Genomic DNA, 13,216 nt, shown 5'->3' with positions numbered 1-13,216 from the left:
CACCCCGCTGGAAGCAGACAAAAGACCCTTCTGTTAGAGACACTACTACCACATATGAACAACAACTTCTCCCCAAAAAAACCAGTTATCCCCAAAGAATCCTTTATGTCTTGAAATTGGTTTGTGTGTGTGCGTGCGTTGGAGTTGAGGCAAGTTGAGACCTCATGAGGAAACAAAGGAAAGCTCCCGTTTTCTGTGTTTCCCTTTGTGAGACGATCAGACACCCTAGGAGAAACAGCCATGGGTTATAGCTTTAGCTAGACGTCTCAATCTCAATAACACTGCTCAGCCTCTTCTTCCAACAATACCGCCTGTCTGCATCTGTGTGAGTGGCTGTGTGTGTGTCTGTGGTGTGTGTGCGTCTGTGTGTGTCTGTGTGTGTGTTTGTGTGTGTGCCTCTGTGTGTGTGTGTGTCTGTGTTTGTGTGTTTGTGTATGTCTGTGTGTGTCTGTGCGTATGTTTGTTTCTGAGCGCCAGCGTCTGTTGCACTCAGCATGTTCTGGGGGTATTTCAGTGTGTCTGCCTGAAGAATTCCAACCAGAGATGTTCTGCACACCTGTGTGTGTGTGTGTGTGTGTGTGTGTGTGTGTGTGTGTGTGTGTGTGTGTGTGTGTGTGTGTGTGTGTGTGTGTGTGTGTGTGTGTGTGTGTGTGTGTGTGTGTGTGTGTGTGTGTGTGTGTGTGTGTGTGTGTGTGTGAGAGAATTTGAGGTAGGGAGATACAGAGACAGGGAGTGCATATGCTGTGATAGGATGTGTGATGGAGGAGGGGAGACCACCGCGAGAAGAGGCAGGCGAGTCACATGACTCTGTTGCCATGGCGTTAAGGTTGTCCTGTCATTGGTGGCCCGCTGGTGGGCTGTGGACTACGATCTCTCTCTCTCTCTCTCTCTCTCTCTCTCTCTCTCTCTCTCTCTCTCGCTCTCTCTCTCTCTCTCTCTCTCTCTCTCTCTCTCTCTCTCTCTCTCTCTCTCTCTCTCTCTCTCTCTCTCTCTCTCTCTCTCTCTCTCTCTCTCTCACATCTGTCTAGCTCTCTCCCCATATGTATCATTGTAATCATTTGAACAGAAAGCAGCTGCATAACAAGAAACTGTGGGGGTATGCAAAGAGAGGCTATTTTCACATTTAGTTTTTGTGTAAAATAGCATTAGTATATATAGAAATAAGATACTTATTTCAATATATCATTATTAAATCCTCCCCCATAAAGTAAAACCACTGAATAAGGACACACACAGTGCTGGTGAAGGGGTTTGTGTGTGTGGTTGAGTGTGGTTTGTGCGCTACATGCGTCACTGTCTCTGCATTGCTGTGCACCTGTTAACTGGAAGGGGGATCCTGTAGGGATGGGGTTTACTGCAGTGGTCTGCATGGAGCAAAGTGTTTTGACTAGCTAGAAGGGAGAGGGGGAGTTGAAGGAGGGGAGGAGGGGGGAGAGAGACGGATGGAGAGTCAAATGGAGGGAGAGAGATAGAGAGAGAGAGAGAGAGAGAGAGGGGCTAGAGAGGGACAGAGAGAGAGAAAAGCAAGGGATTCCACAAGCCTGTCTGCCACAGGGGACTTAACAGCTGAGAATACCCCTCCTCCTCCTCCTCCTCCTCCTCCTCCTCCTCCTCCTCCTCCACCTCCTGTTCCACTCCCACCCTTCCAGTCTCCATCACAATCCTGCCTGCCTCTTCATCTCTCGGAGCTGCTGCGGCGGCTGCATCTCTCCCCTCTCTCGGATCCAACCGGGTGCACATTGTGCCGGGACCCCCTGCGCTCCTCCACCTTGCATCGCGCTGGACATGTGACCGTAACCGCGGGCGAAAGAGAGCGAGGGATCTTTTTCTTTGTGGCTCGTTACCTCGTGATAGATGTAGAGAGCTGTAGGGGACCTTTGCGAGGCTGGCGTCCGCTTTGACAGAGCTCTGTGTTATCCTGAGGCATGCGGACTTAAGCTGGAACGTAGAGGGGCTCCGTGGTGCCCACCGCCTCTCTCTGAAGGGATTGGCCCGTATTTTGCGTGCGGTTGTACCCAAGCCTCTCCGGGAGGGCCGACTCCCAGGTAGCGGAGGGGCGGTGTTGTCGTGAGGCTCTAGTCAGAGAGGAGCCGCTTGCGGACTGGGGTTCCACTGAGGGGCGCCCGGGGGCGACAGCAGAGTCCAGCACCATGCCTGACGCCAACTACCTGCTCTCTGTCTCCTGGGGATACATCAAGGTGTGTCCCGGCGGGAGACACTTGGCCCACTGGAGTGTGTGTGTGTTTGTGTGTTTCTGCGTGTGTGTGTTTGTGTGTTTGTGTGTGTGTGTGTGTGTGTGTGTGTGGGGGTGTGTGTGTTTGTGGTGTGTGTGTGTGTGTGTGTGTGTGTGTGTGTGTGTGTGTGTGTGTGTGTGTGTGTGTGTGTGTGTGTGTGACATTCCTTCATGCATTAATCAGAACAAATGTAAAATGTGTTATTTCCTTCCCTTATTTATCATTCATCTTGAAGGAGCATGATAACGCACCTCATTTGTTTGCTTTGAAGTGCTACACGGCCTCGCGAAGCAGAAATGAGAAAACACTTCTAGAGTAGGGTGGAAACCAATAACCTGTTTTCCCTGTCGGAATGTCGTGGAAAACAAGCAGAGGTTGGCAGTTCATTTCCTGGGAAATCATCAGCGAGCTGCCTAAGGAAGGAATTCATGTGCTCGTCTCTGTGTTGTTCTGACGGGGGCTTTGGTTTTGTTTTGTTTCAGTTCAAGAGGATGCTGAACCGAGAGCTCAACCACTTGTCTATGATGAGCCAGTCGGGTAGCCAAGTGTCAGAGTACCTCTCCAACACCTTCCTCGGTGAGCACCGCAACACACACACCAACATACACACACACACACCAACATACACACACACACACCAACATACACACACACACACACACACACACACACACACACACACACACACACACACACACACACACACACACACACACACACACACACACACACACACACACACACACACAAATTCTCTATCTCACACACGCATGCAAGCACCCACAGACACAGACACAGATGGACACTCACACACAAACACTCACACACACACGCACACACACACACACGCACACACACACACACACACAAACACATATTCTCTCACTCACTAACCCACACAAACCAACATTGAAGTAAAAAAAACTAAAAATACATTTGCACAAACATACACACTGAATTGCATACATAATGACATACAAACACGAATGCATGCTCAAACCCTCCGACACAAAATCACATGCATACATATAATCAATAGTAATCACTCAGTTACACCCAGAATTACACACAATCATTCCGAGCAATTACACACAATCATACACACGCACGCGCACACACAGGAACATTACACTGTCATAACACGCGGTGGTTGGGTCTCCACATATGAACAGTTGATGTCCACGTGATGACCTTAGCGTATGTGTTCTCTGGTGAGGAGCGCTGCCAGAGGGGGTCCGCTCCTCACTTGGCCGAGTGGCTGCGGAGCTTCTGTTAAACCAGTCTGATCGGGTTTACAGAGAGGGGAGGGGAGAGGGGACCCCTGTTCCTCACTGCAGAGAGGGAGAGTGAGAGAGACGGAGACAGAGGGAGGGATTCTCTCACGGAAGGCTTCCCTTTGGAGATGGAAGCGGCGGAATGTGTGGGAGTGAAGGAGCACTCCAGTGTCTGTTGACGTGTGTTTCCGTGTGTGTTGCCATGTGAGGGCCAAGCGTTTGCGTACGTCCGGAGCCACGGGAGCCAGATAGAGGAGGCTGTGATCTCTGGGAAACCAAACAGCGTCACATTAGCGTAACAGAGACACTCGCTCAGCCAAACACGTCAGAGAACCGTCCTGGTCAGCCACAGTCATCCAACCTCAAGATCCTCACAAGAGTTTTTTGTGGTCCTCAAAAAAACCATTTGGTCCGTCAGAGAGATAGGCGGTGGTTGTGTTCAGGGTTCAGATGGGTTTGGATCAGCGGTTCAGTTCTTCAAGGAACGTCAGCTGCCTGAATCCAGGGCCCGGAGAAATCTGCGCAGTGCGCCTTTCTGCACCGCCTGGTAAACACAGAGGGGGAGAGAGAGGGGGAGAGAGAGAGAGAGAGAGAGAGAGAGCAAGAGTGGTGGGAGTGAGAGACGCTAGAGATAGAGATGGATGAGAGGATTAGAAAGACAAGAGAGAGAGCGGGGAGGAGGGAGAGACTGGGGGAGAGAGAGGAGGAACAAACAAGTAGAGGAGGAGGATTTGAGAATATAGATGACGGGTGGATGGTTAAATACGAGAGAGGACGAGCAGAGGAGAAGGTCAGAGGAGGGGGATGGAGACGTTGCACTACACAGCGTCCCTGGGGCTCTGAGAATAGAGGCCCTTCAGTTTGACGCTAATCATCTTACCCATGTCTGCGAGGGCTGTTGGGCACAGCTGAAACGTTCATTTTCCCAACGCTGCATGTTACCATGTCAGCACACACACACATACCTCACAGAGGTAACGCACACCTGCACACATGCCAGACAATGTTATGCCCTCAGCAGACACTAAAGGACCGCGATGCACTTCCTCGACACTTGACACTTCCTTTCGGTGCGTCGTTTTGGTCAGGGTTTTTCCAAATGCGTCAATGGCCCCGCATCGCATGCATCAGCCTTCTCATGACTCAAGGCCCTTATGTCGACGTGGATGTCCCCTGACTGTCCCTTGTTTTGGGTTCATGAATATGCGCTTGAAACCGTGTTGACACACAACACTGTGGACTTGTGCAAGGAGTTCTGAGAGAAAAAGCTTAGGCAATAGGAAAGGGTTGAGTTAGAATACACTGTGTTCTAATATCCGGTGGTGAACCTGATTATAGCTAACAGTTAGCTTGCTACCTTGCTAACAATGTAAAGTAGCCTTTTACAAGGTTAAAAAGCAACAAGTAAAACTTGCGTACCCTCCCGAGAGTCACTTAAAAGTCCTTTGGGAGGGAGACTTTTGTTATACTTACACTGCCGTTCAAAAGCTTGGTGTCACCCAGTCGATTTCATGTTTTCCACGAAAATACTTTTAGTTTTCAGCTGCACTGATATAATTGCACGGGGGGTTCCTCATCATCAATTAGCCTTTTAACACAATTAGCTAAACAATTTACCATTAGAACACAGGAGTGATGGTGGCTGGAAATGGGCTACTGTAAACCTATGTAGATATTCTATTAAAAATCTGCCGTCTCCAGCTAGCATTGTCATTTACCACATTAACAATGTCTAGACTGTGTTTCTGATTAATTTAAGGTTATCTTCATTGAAAAAAAAAAAGTTCGTAAAAAAGGGTTAGGGTAAGGACATTTCTAAGTGACCCCAAACTTTTTCACAGTAATGTATCTTACATTTTCAATGCGAGACCCCAATGTGACCCCTCCCTTTGTCCCCCCGTCTCTCCACAGACCAGCCCCACGACGTGGAGCTGCCCTGCCCGGTGCCCAAGGCCCAGGGGAGGAAGAGGAGGCAGGGCCCCCAGAGCCAGCACGGCTCCCAGCACGCCGCCGTCCAGCACCAGCAGGCCGGCGGGGGCGGGACCCTGCCCCAGATCAGCGGCGTGCGCAAGGTCAGCCTGACCTCTGGCGCCGTGGTCAGCCGCTTCGGCGTGAAGACGGACCAGGAGGAGCTGCTGTCCAAGGTACACACACCACGGCCTCACACACCACGGCCTCACACACCCCAATACACCCATAGGGGCTCGGGGAAACGGCACACATCAACAATCAGAATTATAGAATTGATAATGTTCCCATCATCCCGTGTGAGTCCAGAGCGTTCGTTGACCTTCTTTTCTGTTCTCCGTCTCTCTCCCCACTCCCCTCGGCCTCCTCAGGACCTGGAGGACATCAACAAGTGGGGGCTGAACATCTTCAGTGTGGCACTGCACTCCCACAACCGCCCGCTCACCTGCACCATGTACGCCATCTTCCAGGTCAGCCCCCACCGCCCCGTCACCATGTCATAGTCACACACACACACACACACACACACACACACACACACACACACACACACACACACACACACACACACACACACACACACACACACACACACACACACACACACACACACACAAACACCCACCCGCATCCACGAGCTGAAGTGACGGTGAACAGGGTTGAGTCACTGCAGCAGACTACAGTGCACTGTGTGTTCTGCGTGCTGTGCTCCCCATTAAATCACTCAGAAACACAGATCCACAGTGATGACCAAGCCCTGGGCTTCCAATTGGTTGTTTAACGTCTCGCTCCCCTCTCTCGCCTCTCTCTCTCCGTCCTCTCCCCTCCCCCCTCGTCGTCACCAGGAGCGAGACCTGATGCGTACGTTCCGGATCCAGGCGGACGCCCTGGTGACCTTCCTGCTGACGCTGGAGGACCACTACCACAGCGACGTGGCGTACCACAACAGCCTGCACGCCGCCGACGTGGCCCAGTCCACGCACATCCTGCTGTCCACGCCCGCGCTCCACGTGAGTCCCCCACCGCTGAGCGCACACAGCTCAAGGCTCTGACTCTGCCTCACAACGCGTCTCTTATTCCAGGCGGAACCGGAATTGGGAATAAACTTTAAAGCCATTCTCGGTTGTATTTTATAAACTTTGTGTAAGAATGTTTCTTACACCAAGTTGAAGTTAGAAGGTTTTTAAGATGTTGAACACAGTAACGCTGGAATGTCAAGATCCCCCAAATTGCTTTATTAACATGATATTAATTCCCTTTGATGTTTTCTGTAATACAGGGAGTCTTTACAGACCTAGAGGTCCTGGCCGCCATCTTTGCTGCTGCTATCCATGACGTGGACCACCCGGGGGTCTCAAACCAGTTCCTCATCAACACCAGTGAGTCCCCCCCACCTCACTGTTGACCAGCACATTATGGAGGCATGAATGACATGATGTGTTTTATTAAGGTCAGAGGTCAAATTATTGGACGAAATATGGAATCGGAACATTTCTGACCCTCCCTCTCTCCCTCCCCCTCCCCCTCCCTCTCCCTCTCCCTCCTCAGACTCTGAGCTGGCCCTGATGTACAACGATGAGTCGGTGCTGGAGAACCACCACCTCGCTGTGGGCTTCAAGCTGCTGCAGGAGGACAACTGTGACATCTTCCAGAACGTCTGCAAGAAGCAGAGGCAGATGCTGCGGCGGATGGTGATCGACATGGTGAGGAGACACCGGCTGCCGCCGCTGTTTATTCGTCTGAAAGGGTGTGATTGGCCGGGCACAAGCTGTGGCAGTGAATCCGTCCGGCTTTTTTCAAATGAAACGTAATGCTTTGCTATGCGGCGCAGAAGGTAGAGCGGGTTCTCTGGTACCCTGAATGTTGCTGGATCGATCCCCGGCTGCTCCTAGCTTAGTGTCGAGGTGTCCCTGAGCAACTCACCTCACCCTGACCGCTCCCGACGAGCTGGCTGTCGCCCTGTGTGATTGACTCCATCGTCGGTGTGTGAATGTCAGGCAATATTCTGATGGCCACAGGTTAGAAAAGCGCTCTATAAATGCAGTCCATTTACCATTAGTGGCATGGTGACATGGACGCCGGTGCTTGTGGGCATAACCTAAGATAGGGAGGCTTCGTTCACCAGGCTCACCCCGCTTAACTTGTGTTCTCTCCAATCAGGTGCTGGCGACGGACATGTCCAAACACATGAGCCTGCTGGCCAACCTGAAGACCATGGTGGAGACCAAGAAGGTGACCAGCTCCGGAGTGCTGCTGCTGGACAACTACACCGACCGGATGCAGGTACGAAACAACCAGATACACACATGTACACACACAAACACACACACTCGTACACTCCCAAGTGTGCATATAATACCGTAGATCACAATTGGCATTACCGATCCACATCTTTACACACACACACAGACACAGGCTGAAGGTGCTAAGCGTCCGTCTCCCCCCCAGGTTCTTCGTAACATGGTGCACTGCGCCGACCTCAGCAACCCCACCAAGTCCCTGGACCTGTACCGCCAGTGGACCGACCGCATCATGGAGGAGTTCTTCCACCAGGGCGACCGCGAGAGGCAGCGCGGCATGGAGATCAGCCCCATGTGTGACAAACACACGGCCTCCGTGGAGAGGACGCAGGTACCTACGGCAACATCCTGTTTAGGTTCATATTGTCCCCGTCCCTTTGATACTGGCTGCATAAGATCACTGTCTTTATCGCTGTCCTGCTAAGGTTCATACTGTCCTCTTTAGTGTATACATAGCTAGACTATATGCTTTCAGTCTGTTTCGATATACATACGTCCATCTTCTGAACGAGCCCACACCCTCCCTGACTCCCTCTGCCTCTGCTCCTCCAGGTGGGCTTCATCGACTACATCGTCCACCCGCTGTGGGAGACGTGGGCCGACCTGGTGCACCCCGACGCCCAGGACATCCTGGACACGCTGGAGGACAACCGCAACTGGTACCAGAGCATGATCCCCCAGAGTCCCTCCCCACCGCTCTACAGCAGCGACGGGGAGGGGGGCCGGCCCGGCGAGGAGGAGGAGGAGGAGGAGGAGGAGGAGCTGGAGGGGGGCCCTCTGGGGAGCTCCACCTTTCAGTTTGAGGTGACCCTGGAGCAGCAGAACAGCGGGCTGGGGACGGGGTCGGACGCCCCCCAAGAGGCCAACGGTGTGACGGACGGGGGAGGAGAGGAGGACAGGAACGGCGTCGCCCTGTCGGAGACATAACAGGGCGGAGCTTTGTCCTCGCTACGGCGCGAAAGGCGCGTTGCTGCTTCTGATTGAAATGGTTTTAAATCGCAGTGGAGAAATCCTGCGAGCTGGCCTCCCACAGGCCGTTGACTAGGGGCCCAACCCCGGGGGGAGAGGGCTGGACATCCCACCCTATGTGGCAAGGGTTCTCTTTTTGAGCACCACCTTCTAGCTCCTCACTGGTGTGAAGGGTCAAGTGTTGCCGTGACAACATGGAGCGGGGGGGGGTGTTGCTGCTGTAGAACTGGTAGACCCCAAATGGGTCTTGAGTGCCGTCCCTCCTGCCTCTATGGAGGTGAAGGGATGAGTCATCATCACACCAAACTGTAAAACGCTCTGGGTCACACAAAGGTCTCAGAGATCGCACTCTGAGGGAAATATTTATGTTGAGTTTGAACTCTTTTTATTGTGTTTGTATTGGCTGATATGAGGTCACATGTTCACCCAAACTACTGGTCTTTGTAGTAGTTTTGACATGTTTTTGCTAACACTTGTCTAAAAAAGATGGTGTGCCTTTGTTGAAGTTTTTTTACAACCCTTTCTTATGTTTTTTATTATTATTTATTGAACGCACAAGTTGGTTCATAACAATTTGGGGTATTTTTACTCAAAAGGATATGGTTGCGAGTCTCACTCAGTCTTCCTGTTGTTCTGGCAATAGTGTTCGATTTTTATACATCAAACTGTGATTCATGGATGTAATTAGTTGACTTCCCAGCACAATTTGCACTTTGTGACATTTGGGGCAGAGAGTACATTTTCCACCTAGTTGCGGGACCTAATAAGGAACATTTAAAGCCAAATATTGAACATAATGTGTTTGTATAGATACAGATTACATTTTTTGGAGTTCATAAGCAATCAACCTTTTCGTAAAGAGTGAAATTGCTCATTAAATGGGACGAGAACTCCAAAGATTTTAAAAATAAAAGCACTTTGACATAATTCACTGCCACCTTTGCAAGGTTCCCAGGTCATCTTAATTGATTACACTAAATTCCCAATTCAACAATATTCAATGTAGATCAGACTCTGGGAAGAACGAGAACCACCCCAGTATCACAAACAGTGAGCCCAGCTTAAGCCAAAACTTTTAAAAGTTGTGTGCAAACATTATGTCAGCGAGGATTTGGGTAGGCTTTTCTTTTGTATTATATTTGATTATCTATTTAGCACTTTGAATAAAGCAGGCGGGTCTGCAGCTGGTTGCAGCTCCCGCCACATAACCTTGAAGGTACGTCGTCAGAAAAGCATAGATATACGATAACGTGTGTGTGTGTGTGTGTGTGTGTGTGTGTGTGTGTGTGTGTGTGTGTGTGTGTGTGTGTGTGTGTGTGTGTGTGTGTGTGTGTGTGTGTGTGTGTGTGTGTGTGTGTGTGTGTGTGTGTGTGTGTGCATTTCGCACAATAATCTTCTTGCACCCAGCCTCGTTTTGGCTGCTGACCTTCAGCTGTTTGTAACAGTATATTTATTACTTTTTACTTGGATAGGATATAACAGTACTGCTTTGGATTGATGTATTATTTATACTCTCCACCAATCGATGGAGAATCTCTGGTGGCTCCACACAATCGTTTTTATCTAATTGTTTTTTTTAGCTCAGTATGTGACCTGAAATGATTACGGTTATGGAATTAGATTTTGTTATTTCAAATAAACTTTTAATCTCAAATTTCTGATTTTTCCACAAAGTCCCCTCTGTAGAAGGAGTTTGTACACAGATGGACGAGCAGCCTCGGCTTGGAGGTGCTTGTCCGTCGCTCTGCTACTTTTCCTAACTGCTGCCTGAGGAGTGTTTATAATACAGTTAGATGATATAATGGCAGTATATTATTACCTGACCGGTCATTGAACATCTGCCTGAGGAAATATAAAACTATGTTTCCAACGGATTATTCTCTCCCTCACACGATGTATTGTAACATACTGTTCTCTGCTGGTTTTTCTATAATATATTAAAATGAGCATGAAATATTCAACTGCTGTTGTCTTCAGAGTCTTCTTGGCTAGGCAATACTCTTTCATATTTTTTCTAGATCATTTTCATCGGGAGAAAGGCAGGGAGTTTCAGTTATGTTCCATATTAATGTACCAATCCAGGTTGCTGTTGTCCAGATCCCAGTTTATTCAAAACACCAGCAGACTATCTCACATATGTTTTCCCTATTTAAATTAGAGGAAAAGATATGAGGCTGTCACTGAGCGGGATAAATAGACATACCTTTTGTTGTGTGTATGTGTGAATTATTTCCAAAGGAGTCGGGTATTAAATATATATTTTAAATTTCATAATTTATGAGGAAATAATTGAGGGAGGCAACCTCATGTTTTGCAGAAGCTTCCATCTGTTGCCCTCCCCCATCCTATTTTCACAAAAACATCAGCTGTCCGGAATTAAACTATTTTCAACTGAATAAAGGGGTTTGGTGGTTTGCCCACCATTTAATTTCCCAACTCAACACCATCTTCAAATGTAACATAGGACTTTACATAACGTGCTTTACATTTCTATAGAGCCAGACTATTTTGAATACATCTGTGTATGACTGTATCATGTAGACTGTTACAACCCTAGTTTCTAGAGAAAATAATTAAACATAAACCAGCACAACAGGTGAGGAACAAAAGGTGTGGTGAGTCACACGTGTTTAATGTGGTATACTCTATCTACAATATAGACAAAAGAGGGACTGAAGGTTGTGCCAAATCAAAGAACCTTACATAACAAGTACAGGTCACCAGAAATGAATGAAAGCAAACCTTCCTACTCTCTACTTCAACAAAAGGACAGGGGTGGCACACACCACCAACCTAAGGTCTTTAACAGAGAATAAACTTGTGATGCACATGGAAGGGGTACCCCAAACGAACCTAGCCTTTTTGCACATTTATACATCATTGAGAGTTGGTGGGTAGTTTTGTGGTGTACCAGTCATGTGGGTGGCCTCTATGATCCCGATTTGCATCTTCTCATTTGTCCCAATGACGTGGTAGTCATCCAGAACCTTCATCTCCTGGATCCTGTGGTGGCAGTTAAAGGGACAAACACACAATACCGCATCGAACACCAGTGCTGGCATTGAGCCCTGCATGTAACACAGACATACCTCCATCAGTACGGTTCATACATGAGGTCACCAACACTTACCATTTGAAGTACGAAAGGAAGATAAGGCCACACTGCACGCGCGTTGGCGTTGAAAATCTGCATTTTTGCATAGGGAACCATTGGTTTAGGCGCGTAGACGCGTTACACGCGTTAAAGCGGCGCGTTACGCCTCATACCCACTGCTATGGCGAGTGGATCGAAGGACTCAGAAGGCATGGCTGACGGATGGGGGAGATTTCCGGGGTCGTCAGAGCCCGAGTAGTGTCACAGTGCTTAAATTTGCATACGTGATCTGATTGGATGACGGATCCGTCACTGGCGAAAAAGGTGAAAATTGTTCAACTTTTTGACGGAGCCTTCAGCACACGGATCCACAATGCATTGCGCGTCCATCCCCATTCAAAGTCAATGGGGAGCAGTCAACGGACGGAGGCAGTGGGCACGAGGCGTTAGTGGCGTTAGACGTGGCATACACACGTAATGACGCACGTAAACGCACCAACGCGCCCAACGCACCCACGCGCAAAGTTAAAAAAACTGAACGTTTGACGCGCCTACGCGTGACGCTTAGCCGCGATAACCAACCAGCGTGGAGCTTGACCCGACGTCACTGGCAGAGACTAGTGGTGGATTTAATGACTCGTTTCCGTGACCCAGTTCACGTGATTCAGTTCGCCAAGAGGAGTCGTTCGCGAATCGTTCGTTCGTTCATTCGTTCAGTCGAGTTTCCGGTAGCACTAACTCCACTGAGTCTGACTGACTCAGCTGAGAACCGTGCAATTGCGTGCATTCCATGATTCGATTTACCGCTACCGGAAACCAGGCTGAACGAACAAACGATTCGCGAACGACTCCTCCCAGCTCAGTCGAGTTTCCGGTGAATCGATTCACCGGGAGCTCGACTGAACTGGGAGGAGTCGTTCGCGAATCAGCCTAGTTTCCGGTAGCGGTGAATCGCATCATGGAATGCATGCTATTGCACGGTTCTCAGCTGAGTCAGTCAGACTCAGTGCTACTGGAAACTCGACTGAACTGGGAGGAGTCGTTCGCGAATCGTTTGTTCGTTCAGCCTGGTTTCCGGTAGCGGTGAATCGCATCATGGAATGCACGCCATTGCACGGTTCTCAGCTGAGTCAGTCAGACTCAGTGGAGTTAGTGCTACCGGAAACTCGTTCGCCCGTTTAGTCGAGTTTCCGGTGAATCGAATGGTGAACGACACGAACGAGAGAAACGAACCGGTTCGGTTTGTTCGTCCTAAAGACTCGTTCATTCGAACCGGTTCGCGAACGAACGAGCCAACACTAGTAGTGACGCTTGCCCAGAAGCATATGGCGGACATCTTTCTTTATTCTGGATGGAAATAGTAACATAGTTAAGCCA

The 13,216-nt window shown here is 49.5% G+C and overlaps 1 protein-coding gene across 2 annotated transcripts in view; it reads left to right on the top strand.

The window, feature by feature from the left end:
• Window positions 1–12,019, top strand: part of LOC130388287 (cAMP-specific 3',5'-cyclic phosphodiesterase 4C-like) — a 56,660-nt gene extending 44,641 nt beyond the window's left edge. The window contains exons 9-17 of one of the 2 annotated variants that reach the window (XM_056597725.1): window positions 2,717–2,810; window positions 5,420–5,652; window positions 5,848–5,946; window positions 6,322–6,486; window positions 6,756–6,855; window positions 7,025–7,179; window positions 7,637–7,759; window positions 7,925–8,107; window positions 8,329–12,019. In XM_056597725.1, the coding sequence (XP_056453700.1) occupies window positions 2,717–2,810; window positions 5,420–5,652; window positions 5,848–5,946; window positions 6,322–6,486; window positions 6,756–6,855; window positions 7,025–7,179; window positions 7,637–7,759; window positions 7,925–8,107; window positions 8,329–8,703 (1,527 nt within the window). In that variant the 3' untranslated portion in view covers window positions 8,704–12,019. The remainder of the gene's footprint in view (window positions 1–2,716; window positions 2,811–5,419; window positions 5,653–5,847; window positions 5,947–6,321; window positions 6,487–6,755; window positions 6,856–7,024; window positions 7,180–7,636; window positions 7,760–7,924; window positions 8,108–8,328) is intronic. The other variant, XM_056597726.1, reaches the window with a different exon arrangement.
• The last annotated feature ends 1,197 nt before the right edge of the window (window positions 12,020–13,216 follow it).

Source organism: Gadus chalcogrammus, chromosome 8, assembly GCF_026213295.1.
Source record: "Gadus chalcogrammus isolate NIFS_2021 chromosome 8, NIFS_Gcha_1.0, whole genome shotgun sequence".
Lineage (NCBI taxonomy): Eukaryota > Metazoa > Chordata > Actinopteri > Gadiformes > Gadidae > Gadus > Gadus chalcogrammus.
Note: the sequence above shows the minus strand (reverse complement) of the source record. Positions and strands in the feature narration are given on the sequence as shown.